Source organism: Haliotis cracherodii, unplaced genomic scaffold (genome assembly GCF_022045235.1).
Source record: "Haliotis cracherodii isolate W230 unplaced genomic scaffold, xgHalCrac1.p SCAF_7, whole genome shotgun sequence".
NCBI classification, from domain to species: domain Eukaryota; kingdom Metazoa; phylum Mollusca; class Gastropoda; order Lepetellida; family Haliotidae; genus Haliotis; species Haliotis cracherodii.
The window spans coordinates 38,069,090-38,089,719 of record NW_027266330.1 but is presented as its reverse complement, the minus strand read 5'-3'; the positions used below and the strand labels follow the sequence as shown (position 1 = coordinate 38,089,719).

Here is a 20,630-nt window from a genome sequence, read left to right as displayed (position 1 = left end):
GGCGCACATAACTTCACTATATTGCTATTGTGTCATTGGGTTACATCAGAAGATCCCAGATGTATAACGTTTCATATACGTACACAACACTATGTGTGAGTAGTTTTATCCGAATTTGGCTTTTAAATCTGCACCGACATTAATCTGCATGATCACAGAAAAGCACATATACGAAGGATAAATCAGCACATCGACAATTGTATTTTAGCAATGCAGCGAGCGTTCACAACAACATGACACGTTGACACGATGGAGTTGTCTCCCTTTTTTAATCTCGGCTATTTGTTCTGGTGTCGAAAAGGGGTAACACGACAGAGCGCAGCAACCCTTTCATGCTGGGTTTGACAAGAGTGAGACTAGATGGCTTACCTCCCTTACAACATGCCTGGTGACAAAACGAACCGCATGGTGTTGAGGGATTGATGTGGTTCATTGGCGCTGTTTCTGAACGGTACAATCGTATTAAGAGACGATTTACGCTAAAGAACTAAATTTCAAATACGGACATGGGTAGAGCGTTTGAAACCCTAAATTGGTGTCTCTTGGAGTTGAATGATTACACTATTGCTGAAATGGGTATACAGTTAACTACGGTTATAACAAACACGCTTATAACGAACTGACGGATATAACGAACTTACTTTTTGGTCCCGACTATTTCCTGTAGTTATGCTATTTATATGCTTATAACGAACTCCGGTTATAACGAACTAACGTTAGTAGTCCCTTTGAGTTCGTTATAACCGTACTTTACTGTAGTTCTTACTCATTGTCATCCTTTGTAGACCACATCGCCATCATACCATGAGTGTCTTTATAGCCGGAGACACCCGTGATTATGGAAATTGGATGATTGGGTGGTCACAATGCATTTTCGAGGGTTAAGGGGCAATAGGGTAGCCTAGTGGTTAAAGCGTTAGCACGTCCCGCCAAAGACCCGGGTTCGATTCCTCGCTTTTGTAGAATGGCTGTAATATTGCTAAAAGCGGTGTAAAATCATACTCACTCACTAATACAAAGTGAATCAACCTATCTAATACACTCATAATTTTCTATCATCTAAACTATTGCTACTGATATAATATGAGATGCTACATTTGCATTTTAGTCAGTAGCAACCACTGTAGTGACAAACAATTTTCCAACGTCGACTTTATTTTGACAAGCTCATAAACAACGTTGTAAAGTGGCATGTTAAGACCATATTCTAAGGGTAATTTACATCATATCGTCGTTGACTGGGAAAGTATAAGTATAGAACCAGGCATTGATCCCACGGAGTTATGCGTGTTTCAATGGACATTTGCAAGCACATTATCATACCAACACAAAAAGCAGAGGACAAATTAGACATGAAAAGCAAACGCGGCAGTGCTATGAATATGTGGTGCATTGTCAACTGTGGCGTTAGATAGAGACCCAAGATAGTCCATTGTCGTACTATTATGGTTCTTGATAATAGGACAAGGCCAGCATTGCTGTGCACAGGCATGTGGATATCCGATTCCGTTCTTTGTATAGTGACAATTGTATATTCATGATCGTGACACCATGCCTTACTCAAGTTGTCGAACTGAAATAAATATTATGCAACGTCAGCGTTCAACGCCATCATGCAGAACGTTTCCAGTGTTGAAGAAGTCATGATGTTTTCTTCTTCTTGGATGTTTATTGTGAGTTTCATAGTACCAGTCATATTGTCATACGATGAAATGACTGTCTATGGTAATTGTTCACGAACTCGCCCTCCAGAACACTTTGTAGTATGGGGAAACCCGGTAAGTAGAAACTCTATTTTTAGGAATTAGTTATAGGTTTTAACGGTTGTATGAACATTGGGTTTGCATCGTCAAATGCACAGGCTTTGAACAATTCAACAAAGATAATACTAAATACTCCCTATCTTACTGTCATGTTTTAATTTAATGACGACGTTGGCGCGTGTCATGGAGAATAAGTTTAAAGTAATAATGAAAAGCTAAATACAACTATAGAGGACAATATGAAGCATCAAGACCGAAATCGACACTGACAATGATCACTGATTAATAACCATGAACAAATATACAAGCTGGTTGGCTACACAATTGTACAACAGATATAACAAAAGATAGCTAGATAAACACTCTGACAAGACAGTCGACTGAGTACTGAGGGTCTATCCCTAAAATACGTCACTTTGACAATTGAGATTATACGAACACGCGTAAATAATCTTATAGACTAAGGTCGCTTAGACTAAACAAAGCTATACAATATGATATCCTAGCCGATTAGTTTACATCAGTAACACCAGAGTAAGTCAGTACTGTCCCATAATTAATTACTTGCGAAACTTAGGTTTCGATCTGACCACAAAGTTACAGGACGACCCGTAAGCGGTCTAGCAAATCCTGCCGGTAGCTATAGATACACATGCTGTTGAAATGATTTCATTTTGATATTTGAATGCTTGTTCATATACGTTCGAGTAGCTGTCCTCTCATCAATAGTGTTTGGCCTTCGCTATTGCATGTCTTGGCGTTTAGAGATCTACGACAGACAGCGAATCTCACTGCAATTCTTGTTTTAACAGATCACGGTCTGGGACATGGTCTTGACATTCCAGTAACAAGTCAGCAATGGATTCAAATTGATTGCAAGATTGGAAAGCCTTGTCATAGTGTTTTTTGAGACCGAGTCTGAGGCGTGAGATGGCTACTTCAACTTCCTTTCAATTGAGTATGAGCACGGTTTTTGGTGGATCGTGGGTTGAGTTTTCTATATCTGCCGATCTTACTTGCATCCCACTGGACTTGCCATCGTTGGGCTATGGAGGCTTTGCTTTTGCATTGTATCTATAGTTTACTCAAGGGAATAGGCTGATCTCCGCTTTGTCTAAGGTTCACTCTGCTTCCTCACTTCCATGAATATCTGTGTGAGTGAGACGGAATCCAACACAGCTTCACCTGTTGTCCTTCGTTGTCCGATGGTTTTGTATATTTGTATAGAGTATTATTGACTGTGTTTGGTCACGAGCACGAGTTTGAGTTTCTGCCGCTGATAGCGTGTTGTGCACTGAGATAGTCTGATAGGGTGACTGCCTTTGCTTCCGGTAGTTCCGGACCCGTGATGATCCAGGGTAGAATAGGTCTTCAGTAACCGATGCTTGCTGTAAAAGGCGACTATGCTTGTCGTAAGAGGCGACTTACGGGATCGGGTGGTCAAGCCCGCTGACTTGGTTGATGCATGTCATCGATCATAATTGTGTGGATCGATGCTCATGATATTCATCACTACTCGAGTATTTACAGACCGCCGTCATATAGCTGGGATATTACGGCGATAAACAACAAACCAACCCAGCAATCCGGTAGATTGCCTACAATTCAGCAGTGAATACTGACAGTTAAGCAGGTGGACCGAATGTGCTTTTGATGTCGAGCTATGGGTCCCATAAACAGCAATCTTTTTGATAGGATTCTTGGATCCATCAGTGAATATATGGGCCCAGTTGTCCCAAGTAGTTTGAATTTTAGTGATAGCTACTGATCGTAGTATGGTTGGATTTCCGTTTTTAGTGACTTCTGATGTTAAAGCAGCGTCAACTTTGAGAATTTTTAAAGTCGTGCGAGAGTGTAACCATTTGTAGTGACTTTCTGGTGGCTGAATGTCATCACAATTTTGACTTCTGGTGAGTTTACCTAGTAATATCCCAGATGGCTTCAGTGAGGAATTTTCATCTCGGGTGTGTTTGTCTTGCCAAATCTTGTTCACCAAAGGGTTCGATGTTCGTCCCGAAAACAATAATATTGCCTGCTCTCTTCTTAGTTCCAATGTTTCTAAATGTAGTGCTTCTACTTTGGTTAGCATTAGGGCTTTGTATTGTATTCTGTCGAGGCGGCTCAAGACAGTGGTTGATGCTGTGTGAAAAGACTCACAACCATTTGATCTTTTGATGTTTTATCTGATAGGTGATATGTAGAGGTCCAGCTGAGTGCCCCTTGAGGTATCCTAATATGTGCCTGAAATTGCCCGCAATACGTTCATGTCTTTAGGACATCTGTTTCCACATATTCTATATGTTTGCTACAAGTGACATGTTGATCGAGGATCACCCAGTGTATTGTTTCGAATTTGATTGGTTTTCCTTGTATAGACAGATGGGATATCATAACATCTTTTCCCCAGTGTTTGAATAGAACTCCCACAGTAAACCTCATTTACTACACCATTAATCTACTTATACTGCTGCCTTGTTGCATGCCATTTTCTAATAACATTGGATCAGATTTATTGTTCCCATTTTTTACTGACAGCGACCTGTTTTGCAGAAAGCTGTCTATGAAGTTTTCCATGTTCCCTTCCATTTGGTGCCAGTTTTGTGAGGAGTCCGTCATGCCATACCATGTCCAAGGCATTGCTGAAACCCAGAAATACTGCAGCTAGATATTGTCTGTTTAACTGGACTTTGTTATTTCATGTTCCAGTCTTAGTATATGACCTAGACGTGGTTGTCCCTTCAGGTCTGATGTATTTCACGGTGATGCATGTTTTTTTGTATCCATGGCTTCCATAGCTTTGCACGTGTTTGAAGTGAGTGAAATAAGACGATACGAGTTTGATCCTGCTTCCCTTGTCTTAGAAGTGGGATAAGTAGGACTTCTCCTCTGGACCATGTTGTGTTGTACAACACAGTCAGTAAACTCGTGGTTTGATTAGATAGGTTTTTCAGTATCTCTTAACTAGGTGTGCCAAGACCAGATGCAGTGCCCTCTCTATGTTGCATTGCATCATCATGTTTTGATATCTTAAGCATAAGCATTTTTGTCCTGTTTGAATTCTTTACAAGTTCTTAGATGACAAAAAAAGATCATAAATAAGTGAGACAAATCTACACAGTACAAGATAACCCGGCCACTCCAAGAACACCACAATCCCTTTTAATACATGAATAAGCTGCACACATATATCAGATAACATATACCAAATCAAAATATGATAAAAGTATGCAATTAAACTGCTTGAGGGTTAATTTTACGGGCAATAAATTCTCAAGTAATACCCTAATGAACGTATAGACACCGATCTGAGCCGAACGGTGCCGGACTTTGCCGACCGCCGGACATTACGAGTGGGGAAGCGCTAAGTCGTTTGACCACATCTGTCGTTTGTTAATGCGATTAAGCAAACCAATTGTACATTCAATTTAGAAACAGGAGAAGGATAAGTCATAAGACACACATTCTAATACCAGCACTGACGTCGATGTTTCACATAACTTTGCTAGTGTTGTCATGTCCATTATAAGGTTCTTGACGCATCTTGTGCAAACTTGTAAATCAGGGAATATGTATGGTGCCTGTGACGCTCCATGAGCCGGCATTTAAGGTGCACACAATATTTACATTTAAGGTTATTACACAGATGAGTTCAATCATCACTGTACCCTATATTAACCCTGACAATATTAAATCAATGTAAGTTTACTTCATACGACGATATACATGTATAACATATCACAAACAGAAATGTAGAAACATCTGGAAAATTGTAGAACCACAATGTATCACAATACAGGCTGCCAGCATATGAACCAAGATTCCATCCACGTATGGCATTAAATGCTAACGTGTATGCAATAAATAAGGACTCCGAGTATTCATTCGTGTCTTCTTTAGTTTCAGAGAGAGCCTGTCAACTGCACACTCTATGGGACTGAACGTGGGTTATATGTATAGTATATATATATTCCTTCTAAACCTTAAAACCATCAGTTAAGTAATCCATGGTGCTTATATAAATCCCATCCCGATTATGTTAAATATTAAGATATTGTTGCTTCGTGACTAGCTCATTTGAAACATGTTACACAAAAACAACCGAAATCTACTTTCTCACTTGAAAAGGTTCCATTATCAATTTGTTTAAAACCATCACACTTATAACCTCATTACATTCTGACCCTTTATCTCTACAGACACAAACTGTACACTTCGATTTCAAATCGAAAGAGTCTTTGTCTCGTATTCGGAGGATGTTGAGTACTTGATCCTTGTCGTACGACCCATTTACTATTGAGACCATGTGTTAGGATGCCGACCTGACTCTGTGTACGATGATACCGCTATTTGCTCACATATGCATAGGATGTAAGGACAGTCTCCCACCACATCTGGAGGGTACCATCCCAGCTACCCCTCCCACTTCCTTGTCAGTGAATGGAACACTTATTGCCGACCCCAACCAGAACAGCAGTCCTCAGACCATCATTGAATGGGAGACACCAGAAAGTGGTAACTTACTACAAAGTACATTTCTTAACCTTTTGCTTAAGAACGAGTATTAATGCTATAATTGTTTTGGATGTGTGGAAAATTACTGCCAAATCCGGCCACAGCTATATAGCACCTACGAAAATCAAATATGCGATTGTTGGAAAAGTTATTTGAGTTGACATGATTGTTGTATTGTAGTATTAAACTGTCTGGAGTCTGTAGTTAAACGAGATCATTCTGATGGTATGTTACGTGGGACATGTACAACGTAATTGATCTATATGTAGTTGTGTAAGAATGTGTATCTCACTGTGTTTGTATTATTTTACAGACACTGGGCGTGGACGAATTCAGGGATTTCGTCTTGAAATACGGACACATGACATGACAGATAACAGTTCCAAATTCGTTTGCAGGATATTTGATTTTTCTCATTCTCTGTTCAACCTAAGCGGCACCAAGGTAATATGTGTTGTTGTTACCTCTTTCGTTTTAGTTAATCATTAATACAAAGGAAAAGTGTTTTAATCACATGAAATGTATGATTAATGTTTCAGCTGGTATTTCAAAAGAAACTGGTTGGATTCGTTGGGGGGTCGCATCTGCTGCATCAGCTCCATCTATCATCTCTCCCACATCACTCACCAGTTGTCAGACTGACCAAGTTCTTCACACTGCAGCCTGTTCAAAGTATGGAACTGCCCTGGTCAAAATCCAACTGGAACTACCTATATAACATGCTGATTTTACGAGATCATACCCATGTTTGATAGCAGCCTTTCCAGTGGTCTCTATTGTCAGATCTGAACAGAATAGCCTTTCCGTATAAACGACAATGAAGTCTGAAGCACAATATATATAATGTCATGAGGATATGCTCTTTAAAATAGATACATACAAAATCTAATAGCACTAGTTGTAATTATAAACAGTGTGTCTGCTAGTCACGTGTAAAATAGGACACATATATACAGATAACGGTAAAGTTGCGACAACGTATGACCTGGTTTATTGATAGAACAATTGCGTGCTTTCGTTTAAACCACTTACGACATTTACAAGTATTTCTCGTCTGTTTTATTAGCTAAACCATTTATGCATCTACCAGTATTTCACGTCTGGTGTCCGTTTAAGCCATATAAGTACATTCAGATGACAATATACAAGTGACTTTACAGAAATATAATGGCTTTCTTTCAGAGGGAATAGACATTCCCGCCAGAAACTGGATACCGTTTATATCCTATGATGAAATACAATTTCCTGCACCTGCTACTATCGAGGCCAAATTCAGCCTAGCACCCTCTAGATATGGCTTCAGGCAATACACAGTGATGCTGGTGTCCAAGAATGACAGTTTAAATGCTGTAGAAACATGCATTGTGTCGACTGATTCAGGTTTCTTTTGTCAAGAGAGGGTGAGTTGTATGTTATTAATTACAGATTTTATGCTCTAACTTTATCATGTAGACATGTATAGATGTTACTTAATGTTGGCTATGCTACAGTCATGAAAAAAACATAATTCACAAAGCGATCTTCTTTCTGAGCATCACGATGCTACGACGAGTACATGTTTTGTGTCTGTTGATCTATTCACGTCTCATATATACATACATGAACTGTTATGGCGATGTATCAATTTCAGGAATTTGATCCCCCTTACCAAACTGAGACCACATTCCTGGCTTCCTTTAGTGATATCGCCGCTGGAGAATACGTCATCCATGTAAGTAATCAATAAATAATATATTACAAAAATATAGTTAATAATATCAATAACTGTTAAAATAATAATTACAATAACTGACGACAGGTCAAAATAAGAATTGATATACACATGGCACACACAAATTGCAATAACTACACACATTACAATAACAACAGATATTGTAGACTTCTAAATAATGTAGATGCACTCCAGAATGGCTAAGCATATGGCAATCACACGTCCATATAGATAGGCATCACAGACACACATCACAATAACTATACACATGTAATAAATACGTAAAGAATTAGCACACACGAGCTGAGTTTTCCGAAGTTGAGAAAAGTGACATTTTCATTGCAGTTAACATAACACTTGATATTTAACTGCTGTGAACATGACATTTTGACGGAACTATTGTCATACAAGAGTTACCTCTCCTTAAATTCGTAAGTGTCTTACCCGTACACAAACGGTTGACTTCCTTTTCACATCAGTTCCACATTGACCAGGCAAAATAATGGTCATTTAAGGAGTTAATATCGCTTTACCCCCTTTGTTGTTCTCTTGAAAATGTTTCGGTATAAACTGTAAATTTATTTCTCATTTAACTCGTCAATCGATAACGTTCGTTTCGCAAAGCGCCATTTTTGTTTCTTGACCAGCGTGTGTTTCGCTTCCAACAGCGGTCTCGTAGTTTTCCTGAATATCTTTTAGTTAAAGTTGATTTTGTATATAATCATATCTGTATGTATGATGCAGAATTTTCATGACCCTGAATATTTTTGGTTACGTTTGTTTATATTTTTTTAAGATTTTACAAGCACCAAACTACGTTTCACTCGACACATGAAATATCTTCTATAAATTTCACACATCGAGATTACTATACACAGGACAGACTCATGTCAACAGGACTTTCTGCATTCAGATAGTTGCTTTGTTTGTTACCCAACACTGCACTCAAGCTATCTGGCCTGTAAATAATCTAGGTTAGATAAAATCAATGATACTTTTTACGACCAACGTCACTTGCTGCCTCACACAATGAACCAAATGACTGAGCCTAACCACCTGATCACAAGTAAGGTACATATTCGTACCTTGGTTTCCCAGGGTTGTCAGGCACCACAACTCAAAGGTCTACGAAGCTACTACATGCTTGAGCACTCGTCGTGTTATTATTTCATCTTCAACATGTTAAACTCTAGATATCTCAAATAAAAGTTGCTTCTGCTAACAAACTTGCAATTGGCGTTTAAAAGATAAATTTTGATTAACATGATGCTGAACAAGGTTCTAATACCGTAACTGAACAACGTGGCAATAGTTATGACTCATTATAATTATCCCCTTGTTTGCCAGTGTTGGATGTTTTTATAAACCGATCGCGAGGATACAATGAAGGCATGTGCTATTGTAAAAAGACAAGCATGTAGAATAACAGCATGGTTTTGCAAGAAGTTACGTGACATCATATTTGGTGGTTACACTGTGTGATCCACCTGAGTGTACATACGTGACACCGTCAGCTCATGGTACTAAACTGTGATTTGATATTTTACTGAACTTTGTTATATATGGAAAGTGATACACATAAGGACGACGAAGGAGTAAGCAATCCGAAACGTTGTGTTTCCTCATAATAAAGAAGTTGACATCCATAAAATAACTTTCTCTCGTGATATAGTATTATATTGCAGTGTAAAATAACATAGACTCACACACGTTGGTTATATGAAATGCACGCTGAAGGGTATATGTCCGTTGATTTATCATGCATTGAATTAAGCGTATTCGATAGTTAAAATACCGTATGCTGCAATACACGTGATGATGAACAACATGCATGTATCTGATTACCCTTTTCAGATTCAACCTGTGGACCCTTACAGCCAGGATGACTTAAGATGCGTGTGTTATTCCGCCATTACCCATGGAGTGAGGCAATGTCAGCCGTGTCTGGATACACCCTCCACCATGTTCACTGTAGGTGAGTGTTCGCATCTATCTTGGCTATAATTCATACAGCATATTTAAGTGATATTTTATGTGGAATAAATGCATACATGTCCAACTTTCGTTGCATCTAGAAATAGGAATTCCCTTAGCCCTGAATGAAGCGCTTGAATATCAAAGAGTTCAACCTTTTTCCTGTCGTTGGTACGCTATTCACACATGTTCATCACATAGCAGACAGACAGTCAAGTGAAACTGTTACCTGATGTGCCTTGATATAAACAATAATATCTGTTCAATTAAAATGTTTCATTGCTATCAGACCGTTTCTCCAAGTTGCAAATAGGAACACTTACATGATCTGCGATTGCAACAAGCACACCACTAATTAAGTTACACTCGCTGCTAATAGATAGTAAACTATTATCATTTACTGATTTACTTCAACAACTAAGTGTATGTATTCATCTGCGTTTAACTTACTAATATTGCTCCGATGTTTCACTAACTAATTCAGGCAGCTCCGCCACAATCAGCAGGCCCATGACAACTACAACTGTCACGACAATTGTGACAACAACAAACACGCCCGTGATAACTACAACCACCACGTCCATGATAACTACAACCACCACGTCCATGGTAACTACAACCACCACGTCCATGGTTACTACAACCACCACGTCCATGGTTACTACAACCACCACGCCAGGTAGGGATGGAACAAGCACTGTTCTAATTTTACCTGGGTTTCAAATATTGTAGTTGCATAACTGTTTTGTTTTCTTACTGAGTGACTTATGAATATATTGTCTTCAGTACTGATCAATAATGTCGATCTAGAAATCTATATCAATGCCATAAGTTTCGTTATTCGGATCAAAATTAATGTATTCCATTGTTATTTTGTTCTAGTCCCCAATGCCGCGACACAACTGACACCGTTGCAAAGAACACCTCATCTCATTCTACTTCAGCTATTGAGTGTATTTGCATTATGAATGTGATACTGATGGTTTGATCAAACACGAACATTTTATTATGAATATGTGTGACTAAATGGAACGTAATAATGACTGAGTATCAGGGCCAATGTTGATTAGTTAACAACAAAGTGGCACATATAATCTTTATTGTATTCAGCATATATGCATTGCAGCTGCCATGAAGCAGTACACAAGTGTGAATGTTGTATCTAAGCAGTACATTGTGTTGTTAGCTGCTTCAAGAATGCTGTCTTTTCGGGTGATAACGTGTTTCAAACTGTTATGAAACGGTACAGTTGACATATATAAATTCGTATTTTCTCTGATAAGTATTTACTAATAAATGAATCTGAAGATCCTGGTGGGGTCTTGAAGCAATATGAACATCATCTATGATTCATTTATGATGCTACAAACATTTTGTCAGTGTGGGTTTGCTCTTCAGCACAGTTAAATTGATGATTTTAATGTTTTTAGTCCGATGTTATTTAACGGCTAAAGTATTTTTCATACGTAATCTGACACAATTTGTTACATTTTTGACAGCATAACAGCTGGTTAAAGTAGCTTGGAATAGTAGCCATATGGATGTAATTGTGCCGATATCGATCGGAATGGTATAATTGGATACATCTGTACTGTAATATGATATAACTGTAATACTCAAGCACTTCAATGCACTATCTATGATGATATAAACATGCTTAACCAGTCTATGTGTTTGCATATGTTTTGCCAGTGTGAATAGCCCGCTTTTAAAATATAATTTATCATTTATAATAAAAATAAATATTGCAATACTGGACACAATCACTGGCTTGTTGGTTTTTATCTATTCCATACGTACAATTCATTCCTTTAATTCAATGAGAGCGCCAACATGATTGTAACATGCACGAAACAAAACATACAATATGAAAGGGAGACCAATGAGTATGATTCTTTGTGTAAGAGATTACAGAAAATAGATCTAAGTATTTACAGGCCCAACATACCTACTATAGACATTGAAAACTTAACTATAATCGGACATGTTTGGTGTAGTATTCACTCTTCCGTTTCTTTCTTTGAGACCAATTTCGAGGTAGAACGAACTCGGTATCGATATAACCTACTGACACAAATTCAGGAGAATAACAAAAGCGTCAACAATGTAACGTCAGTGTATTTCATTTAAGTAATGGTTGTGGTGTGATCAGTCTGTATACGAACTGTATTATTTACTTTTTTTTTCATTCACACTCACTTATGCCCAGGGTATCGTAGGTCAGTGTGAAACGTATTACTGCAACACAACCAGACAGTTACACACCAACCACCGGTTGCAGTGTGTCACTAAGTTTTATTGCCAAGGTACATATATGTAGTATTCGAATCCCCTAGAAGTTCTCAAGTGTAAATCGGATGTTCCAAAATACGTTTTGCAAAAAAACTAAATTGTGACAAGTAATAGATGTACCATAGGCTTTTAGAATGGTGCTTACTGTTGTTTCCTTAGTATAACTGGGCCATGGATTGCACTTGAAGGACACTCATTGATTTTTTCCATACTATGGTGTTGCTCAAAGGTTCTTATTTATTTTGAAGCAGTATTAAAGAATGACGTCATTTGTTCAGACAATCGCTTGTCTTGTGTTTTGTCTTGGGATACTCCTGGTTCTAGTACCAAAAATCAGAACCAGTGCAGATCGAGAGATATCTGCAGGCTGTGATTGGATGAAAGTGTGTAAGAGTTTTATGTCTTAAAGTGTACAGCTATCCAGTTATTAAAACTGACCATGTTTTTTTCTATATTTAGTTCTCGTTTTTTTCGACATAATGACTTATGATGTGACCACAGAAAGTTTCAAGTAGGTAACATTTGGTAAGGAACTGGGAGTGGTGTGTTTAGCTCCCTGTACTCGGAAAAGGAGCTGGCTGAACTTGTCATTTTTGTATTGCTGCTCTAAGAGGTGAGGTGAGGTGAAATGGGGTTTAACGTCGCGTCCAAGATTATTGCACTTATATGACGACGTGAATGCGCGTGTGTTTGTGTGTTTGTGGCTGTTTGTACTTGTCCGGACTGATGCCGATTCATAGTGCTAGCTCACTGAGATACAATGCCGCAGTTGAACATGAATATCCCACTCAGACACAGTATACTGACACCGAGCCGACCAGTCCTTGTTTAGCCCCTTAATGCCGAGCCAGACAGGGTAACAACAACTACCATCTTTTAACGTCTTTGGTATGACGCGGCCGGGATCAAACCTCGGACCTTCCGCTCTCCGGGCGGATGCTCTACCACTAGACCACGGAGGCGGTCTTGTTGCACTAAGACCAAACTGTGAACACACGTGCAGGAAATAGCTGTTTAATGCTGAATTGTGTTTTAAAATGATGTAACGTTACTATTTAAGTCTCTGGGAAAACATTTGACTGTGTGTAACCTCCTTATTTTTTACTGGTTCGCTTTACCGGTATGGAGAATGGCGAGATCTCGTGGTTTCGCGAGAACTGAAACTACTAAGGGCTGTCAACTCCGTATTGCGGATGGAGACGTCCCCGCCGGCGTCTGACACGGCAATAGGGTCATAGAAGTCCCTCAACATGCGACAGTCTGCCCTTATTAAACCACGTATGGAACGGGTCTCAAACCTGGGATCCTTGGCATGCACGATATGAACCCAGGACCTTAGTCAGCGCCCTCCAGTAACTAGGAAGGTGCAACTCGATGCTTGCGTTCCTCAACGTCTTTAGTTTCCGTGTAATGTAATGGCATGGGTTGGCATCAATACTCATGGGAGAAAATTATTGTTCGAGGTCATGTTCTACTCTTTGAGAAGTTGTCTGTTTCTCCAGACTTCTCCCCCTAGATCATGTATTGGGTCAGATGATGCTCACGCCTACGACATGACCACAATCACCCGGTAACACAAGCTCAGTAGAACAAAAAACAATTGGGGGTTGATATTTGGAACAACATCCCCAGTCAAAATGTGGTGTCTCAAATGGTGATTTGTATAACAGCACAATACCTGCAAAACTGTCTAACTTTTATGCACATATTATCCATTACAGTTTTAGTTCGGTATGTAACACCATGATATTTTTTTATGTATTTGTAGTATTTTATAACGATTTGTGATATTTTGCATGTTACATGTACATACGTTAAATCTTATTTAACAAAGGTTGCTATTTACATGATTCTATTGTTCACAATACCAATCTTTGAATTGTCTGGTCCAGTCTCGATTATTTACAGGCCGCCATCATATAGGTGGAATATTGCTGGGTGCGTCGTTGAACAACAAACACACAAAGAAATATATCTGATTTTATCTCAGCATACGAACCTGATAAAACATGTAACACTTTCTTCTAATGTTCCAATTCGAATTAATTATATTCCATAACAAATGTGTTTATAGTGGAAACAATAAAGAGCCTTCCCTCAGTGATTGGGTCATTTTGAAAATGTTACATTTAATTCGCATTTAGGATAGCAAGCTTGAGACTTGAGGCGCAATACCTACTGCCATTACTGTAGATCCACAATGACGGACTGACGGTCCTCCCCTACTCTGTCTCAACAAATAGACCCCCACATACATACAATGACGCCACAGAGAAAAGACATAGCACGGTACAGTTGGGTGGAGAAATTGACGGAAGTAAGATCTGTGGACCATTTTGAGACGAAGGCAAGATGAGTTGTCTCCCTTTCATCTAGTGTTGTAGGAGAAGTTTGTTGTGGATGTGTTTGACTTCAGTTACTGAGCAGCAGATGTTTCTTACACTTATCTTCAATTAAAAGTATTTCACGCCTCATAAAGGAATTATTAGCTCCCTATATCGCGTACTTGTTACACGAATGAGGACTGGGTAAAGAGAGGTGTGGTGAACTGTAAGGTCCCTTTCCAAATGATGCCACTAAAATGTAATGACGTCCCCGTGTGTGTTGTGAGTGTGTGTGTTATTGTGTGTGAGTGTGTGTGTTATTGTGTGTGAATGTGTGTGTTATTGTGTGTGCGTGTTATTGTGTGTGATTGTGTGTGTTATTTTGTGTGTGTGTTATTGTGTGTGTGTTATTGTGTAAGTGTGTGTGTGTTATCGTATGTGTGTGTGTGTGTGTGTCAGTGTGTGTCAGTGTGTTATATTGTGTGTGTCAGTGTGTGTGTGTTATTTTTTTCAGTGTACATGTATGTGTGTTATTGTGTGTGAGTGTGTATGTGTGTTATTGTGTGTGAGTGTGTATGTGTGTGTGTTATTGTGTGTGTGTTATCGTGTGTGTGTGTCTTATTGTGTGTGAGTTAGTGTGTGTTATTGTGTCAGCGTATGTGTGTTATTGTTTGTTAGTGTGTGTTATTGTGAATGTGTGTCTGTTATAGTATGTGAGCGTGTGTGTGTGTGTGTGTGTGTGTGTGTGTGTGTGTGTGTGTGTGTGTGTGTGTGTGTGTGTGTGTGTGTGTGTGTGTGTGTGTGTGTGTGTGTGTGTGTGTGTGTGTGTGTGTGTGTGTGTGTGTGTGTGTGTGTGTGTGTGTGTACTAGTTCGGACCGTATAGTGCTATTCCATCAAGATACCATGCCACGGTAGTTCTTTTATACCACCACATTATACTGTCTCCGAGCCGACCAGTCTTGGGGTAAACTCCTTTATGCTGAAACAGATTGACAGGAAGGTACCATCTTTCAACGTCTTCTGGTTTGACGCGGCCGGTACTAGACCACGGAAGAGCTCTACAGTAAACAGATGAAAGTATGTTTGTGCTTTATGACGCATTGAAAGTAAGTTTCCCTTTAGATATGTCTCATAATATAAGTGATAGAAATATTGCCATGCGTCATCACAATATGTAATTTCACTGTTCATCGTTCAATCACCCTATGAGCTTCAGTTAACGTTGTGAGGGAGTTTGCAACGTCTCGCCTGAATTTTGTTATTGAAAGAATGTGGACATGTGGAGGCAGCTCTTTGACAACAAGATCACATTATAATAGTATTGTACATGAAATTGAACATCACGGAGACAGGCAATTGATGCAGGGTACAATACACGTCACTCTGTCCACAGACCAGCGACTGGTCTTGGTCTTGGGGACAAGAGGGAGACATTACACCTGTAGTTCACTGTGCGGCGCCGGCATTATGGTAACTAAAATATACTCTTTAATCGTTTTTTGAGGACTGGGAAAGGAGAGAGGTGTTGAGCTCAAATGGCCCTTTCCAGGTGATGCCACTAAAATTATTATTAATTGAGTGTGGCATGTGGAATGAAAAACTGCATTATGTAGTAAAAATACCATCAATGGCAGTAAGTAGGTTTGTGTGAGGTCCATTTCTTGTCACTGGTAATTAATTCTATAACGCTACACACAATAGTATTCTTAACAATATAGACAGAATATAATAAAACACATTCTGAGCGGTAAACGATTGATACCTATATAATAATTTCTTACTTATCTTTTGCCTTGACTTATTAGAGTTAATGTAAATTTCAAGCTGTCAACATTTGTAGAATAACAAATCATAGAAATTCAACAATTATAATCTCAATCAAAATATATATTTTTTCAAAATAATGGAATTATCGTGGCAAGGCAACGCAAGTATAATATGATACGTGGTTAACATGTACGACCACTTAAAATAAAAAACAACAACAAACGTATGGCAATGTTTAGTAACAGAAATATTGTGTTTACCCCAAAAAATCCCCCGAACAATCCATATTTGAAAGGGGAACGTTCAGATTCAAATGTTATGCGATTTCAAAAGAAAACGCATAAAGCTGCTTTCACTGGCTGCCGTTATACAGTCGTGCATGAGCTTCCTCGAGGAAAGAAATCTGAATAAATTACAATGAAATAAACGGTGCGTGCAAATATTCGGCTTAATTCACATCCTAGTTTCTCGGTCATTGCAGTACCGCGGGAACAGCGACACATGGAGCAGGAAAACGCGGAACTAAAGGCGTCGCAGGTTAAGTAGGGGCACAACATCATGTTATTTTCGATAGCTGTTGCTTTTAACCAATGCTTTAAATTTGAAGAAGTTGGATTACTGCACACAATCACTCTGTCGTGTCCAGACAACACCTTGTGAATGTATTGTATCCCCCATGTATACAATGACGTGATAAAACATGATAAAAAGAACTATGCATGTCTTTGTGTATATCATGTTATTCTTTTTGACGTGGTTAATAGGGGAAATATCTCTTTTTTATTAAAATGGCCAATGTTTGTGAAACAGCTCTTCGTGGGTGAGAGAAACCCGTGCACCTCGCGGCTTCAGGTTGAATACCGCTGACTTCATGAAGCGTGAAGCTGTAGTGTCATGTTAATATGGGGAAACACATCTATGGGGGATAGTTCGGGTGCCACTTAAAACCTCCATACACGCAACGAAAACAGACATGTAATTGAATGTGCTCAAACCAGTTTAACCGTTAAGTATTTCATTTCTTTTTTTTTTACATATAGAATACGACTAAGTGACACCACTTGCGTCGATTGTCGCAACAGTGTTTTTAGCATCAGAATAAGTCTCCCGTGTTTTCCAACAGGCATGGGATTACATTTATATACACTATGGTCACGAATATTCACAGGACATCTTTAGTCTAAACTACATATTTAAACATTTGTAACCTATATATTTATAGGTCTTTGAAAGGCACTTAGAAGTGATACACATAGGGAAGAGAATATATAGATGTCAACTTCTTTATTATGAGGAACACAACGTTTCGGAGTACATGCTTACTCCTTCATCAGGTGAATGAATGCCATGAGGCAGAGAACATATATATGTACATGTAAGGACAACGAAATTAATAAAATAACAAAAGGTGGAAAATACAAAGGGTAAAAGCTAATAAGGGAAGCCAACAGATGATTGGCGCTGATAGGTGATTAGCAATAGACAATGAAAGCAAACACTTAAGTTACCATAGCTAAGTAATTGGTAAAGGACCCTGGGCACTATATTTATTTATGGACACTATATTTATGTATACATATTTAGTTTACACAAAAGCAAACGCTTTGTGAGCAAATGTAATTAACAGGAATACAGGTTGACGTCCTTTGTCCTTTTCAGAATCGACAGCGTCCGCGATCTCGTATATACAGATGGTATTTGTTGTTTCCCGGCCTGGCGATCGGCATTAAGAGGATAAAACAAGGACTGGTTGGCTCAGAGTCTATATAATGTTCCAACAGCGTTGACGGTAAGCTACCTGGTATGTCTGTCCAGATTCGATTACTTACAGGTAATCATGATAAAGCTAATATATTTCTACTTCTGATAGAGCGTCCATCCGGAGAGCGAAAGGTCCGGGGTTCGATCCCCGGTCACGTCACACCAACAAACGTTAAAAGATGGTACTTGTTGTTACCCTGACTGGCTCTCGGCATGAAGGGGGTGAAGGACTCGTCGGCTCGGGTCAGTGCATTGTGTCTGAGCGCGGTATTCATGTTAAACTGCGACATGGTACGAAGTGCGTTCAATAAGTTTTGCAATTTGGGCATTTGTGTTTAAACAAACAATATAAACTTGTGGCAGGTGTGACGCTAGTCATAACATCAGGTTGACAAGTGTCATAACAAGTTCCAGACACAACAATAGGTTCGATGTGATGGCTTCATTCACCTAAGGGTGGTCACAATCATGGATTCTCTCAAACATGAACAACACGCTGTAATAAAGTTCCTTACCAAGGAGGGATGCAAAGCAACAGAAATCCATGATCGCATGTGGCCGCCATATGTGAATGTGGATTTGAACTGTAAAATCACCCACCCTACAGCCCAGAATTAGCCTCCAGTGACTATTTCCTGTTACAGCAAATGAAATCTGCCCTTCGTGGAAGACGCTTCCAGGATGACGAGGACATAAAGGCTGCCACAGAGCGTGGTTAGAGGACTAATCTGCGAATTTCTATAAAGTGGTATTAAAAGCTTGAAGGACAAATGGAAAAAAGTGTATTGAAGTGAATGGAGATTATATTGAAAAATAAAAGTGCAAAAGATATTCTGCGACTTGGTCTTATATTGAAGTTGCAAAACTTATTGAACGCTCCTCGTATCTCAGTGGGCAAGCACCATAAATTGGATCAGTCAGCACAAGTACAAGCAACAACACACACACACACAAACACACACACACACACACACACACACACACACACACACATGCATGCACATCGCTATGTACGTGCAATAATCTTCGACGCGACGGTAAACCCCATTTCAACTAACCTCTGATTGTGGCTGTTATGACATAAATAAGATATGACTTCATGTCGGACATATTATTTTTACAATAACCGTGGTCAAATTAGACGTATTTCGTGTGTAAGCTACACCATACTGTTCAAGCAAACACAAACCACAGTCTAACAAACGTACTATCATGTGCGGCTATTACAGCACTAGCCAACATTAGCACAATCCAACAGACGCACTGTCATGTACGACTTATGCAGTACAAGCCAAACCTAGCACAGTCGAAAAACGAACTATCACGAGAGACTGATACAGTACAAGCCAACATTAGCCACGGTCCAACAGAAGCGTTATTATGTTTAATATTGTACAGTACCAGCTAACATTACTACAACATTACTTACTAATTTCCTATTCACCCCGACCTGTGAAGATCAGGGGTAGAATTAGTCTTCAGCAACCCATGCTTGCCGTGAAAGGCGACTAACGGGATTGGGTGGTCAGGCTCGCTGACTTGGTTGATGCATGTCATCGTATCCCGACAGCGTGGATCGATGCTCCTGATGTCAATCTCTGATTTGTCTGGTCCAGACTCGATTTTTTTACAGACAGCCGTCATATAGCTGGAATATTGCTGTTTCCGGCGTTATACAAGAAACAAATAAATCCTATTCACATCCGGCTCTGAAGTATCGTGAACACACTGGAGATGCAACAGCAGATCTGAAGCATATACAGGATGGTCGGCTTATCCGTATTAACAGTGCACCTGTGTGCAGGGAAGCACAGCACAGCCATTGCTCTTGAACAACATAGTCTGCAGCTTTTATCACCGTTAGCATTCGTCACAGATCGACCGCCACCGTGGCTTAGTGGCAGAACGTCCTCCCGGAGAGAGGAAGGTTTTAGGTTCAATCCCCAGCCGCGTCATACCGAAAGACGTTAATAGAATGTAGTTTTTGTTACCCTGACTGGTGCTCGGCATTAAGGGGCTGAAACAAGGACTGGTCGGCTCGGAGTCAGTATAATGTGTTTGATATTCATATTAATCTGCAGCATGGTATCTCAGTGGACTAGTACCATCAAATCGGCATTTATCAAAATCCATTGGGTTATTTAGTATAAGCAGCAACACACGCACGTGCATGCAAGTGCAATAATCTTGAACGCGACGTTAAACCGCATTTCAACCCATCTTTGATATCTTGACCGACCGGATATCATTATTCACGGATGATATGAAGTACACCAACCCTTTCCACGAATGACACGAATCAGAGAAACTATGTCATGACAGGTATAGGATTTTCTAATTGTGAAAAACTTAAAGACGTTTGTCGTTATTTTACCTCACAGTATTCACCCACATGAAACATTGTGTTTTTCGACGTATAACTCAGAAACGGCATAAAACACTGTGATAATCATTTCAACAAATTAGACCCAGTTAGCAGTGACACGAGTTGATGCAAGATATCAGATATGGATTTAGCATTTATA

General features: G+C 39.3%; 1 protein-coding gene across 1 annotated transcript; it reads left to right on the top strand.

Moving 5' to 3' along the window:
* Positions 1 to 1,613: 1,613 nt before the first annotated feature.
* Positions 1,614 to 18,824, top strand: LOC139448865 (uncharacterized). The gene is made up of 11 exons (XM_071230388.1): positions 1,614 to 1,778; positions 5,661 to 5,703; positions 6,129 to 6,275; positions 6,589 to 6,719; positions 6,815 to 6,947; positions 7,458 to 7,675; positions 7,906 to 7,986; positions 9,841 to 9,961; positions 10,445 to 10,639; positions 16,826 to 16,881; positions 18,750 to 18,824. Exons 1-11 carry the CDS (start codon positions 1,614 to 1,616, stop codon positions 18,822 to 18,824), a joined length of 1,365 nt encoding a protein of 454 aa, XP_071086489.1.
* Positions 18,825 to 20,630: the final 1,806 nt, after the last annotated feature.

Excerpts from the sequence above, each read along its gene's own strand:
- LOC139448865 (XM_071230388.1), top strand. The coding sequence starts at position 1,614 with ATGCAGAACGTTTCCAGTGTTGAAGAAGTCATGATGTTTTCTTCTTCT. Across the intron at positions 7,987-9,840 it reads CTGGAGAATACGTCATCCAT|ATTCAACCTGTGGACCCTTA; the intron begins GTAAGTAATCAA and ends TACCCTTTTCAG. Across the intron at positions 9,962-10,444 it reads CTCCACCATGTTCACTGTAG|GCAGCTCCGCCACAATCAGC; the intron begins GTGAGTGTTCGC and ends TAACTAATTCAG.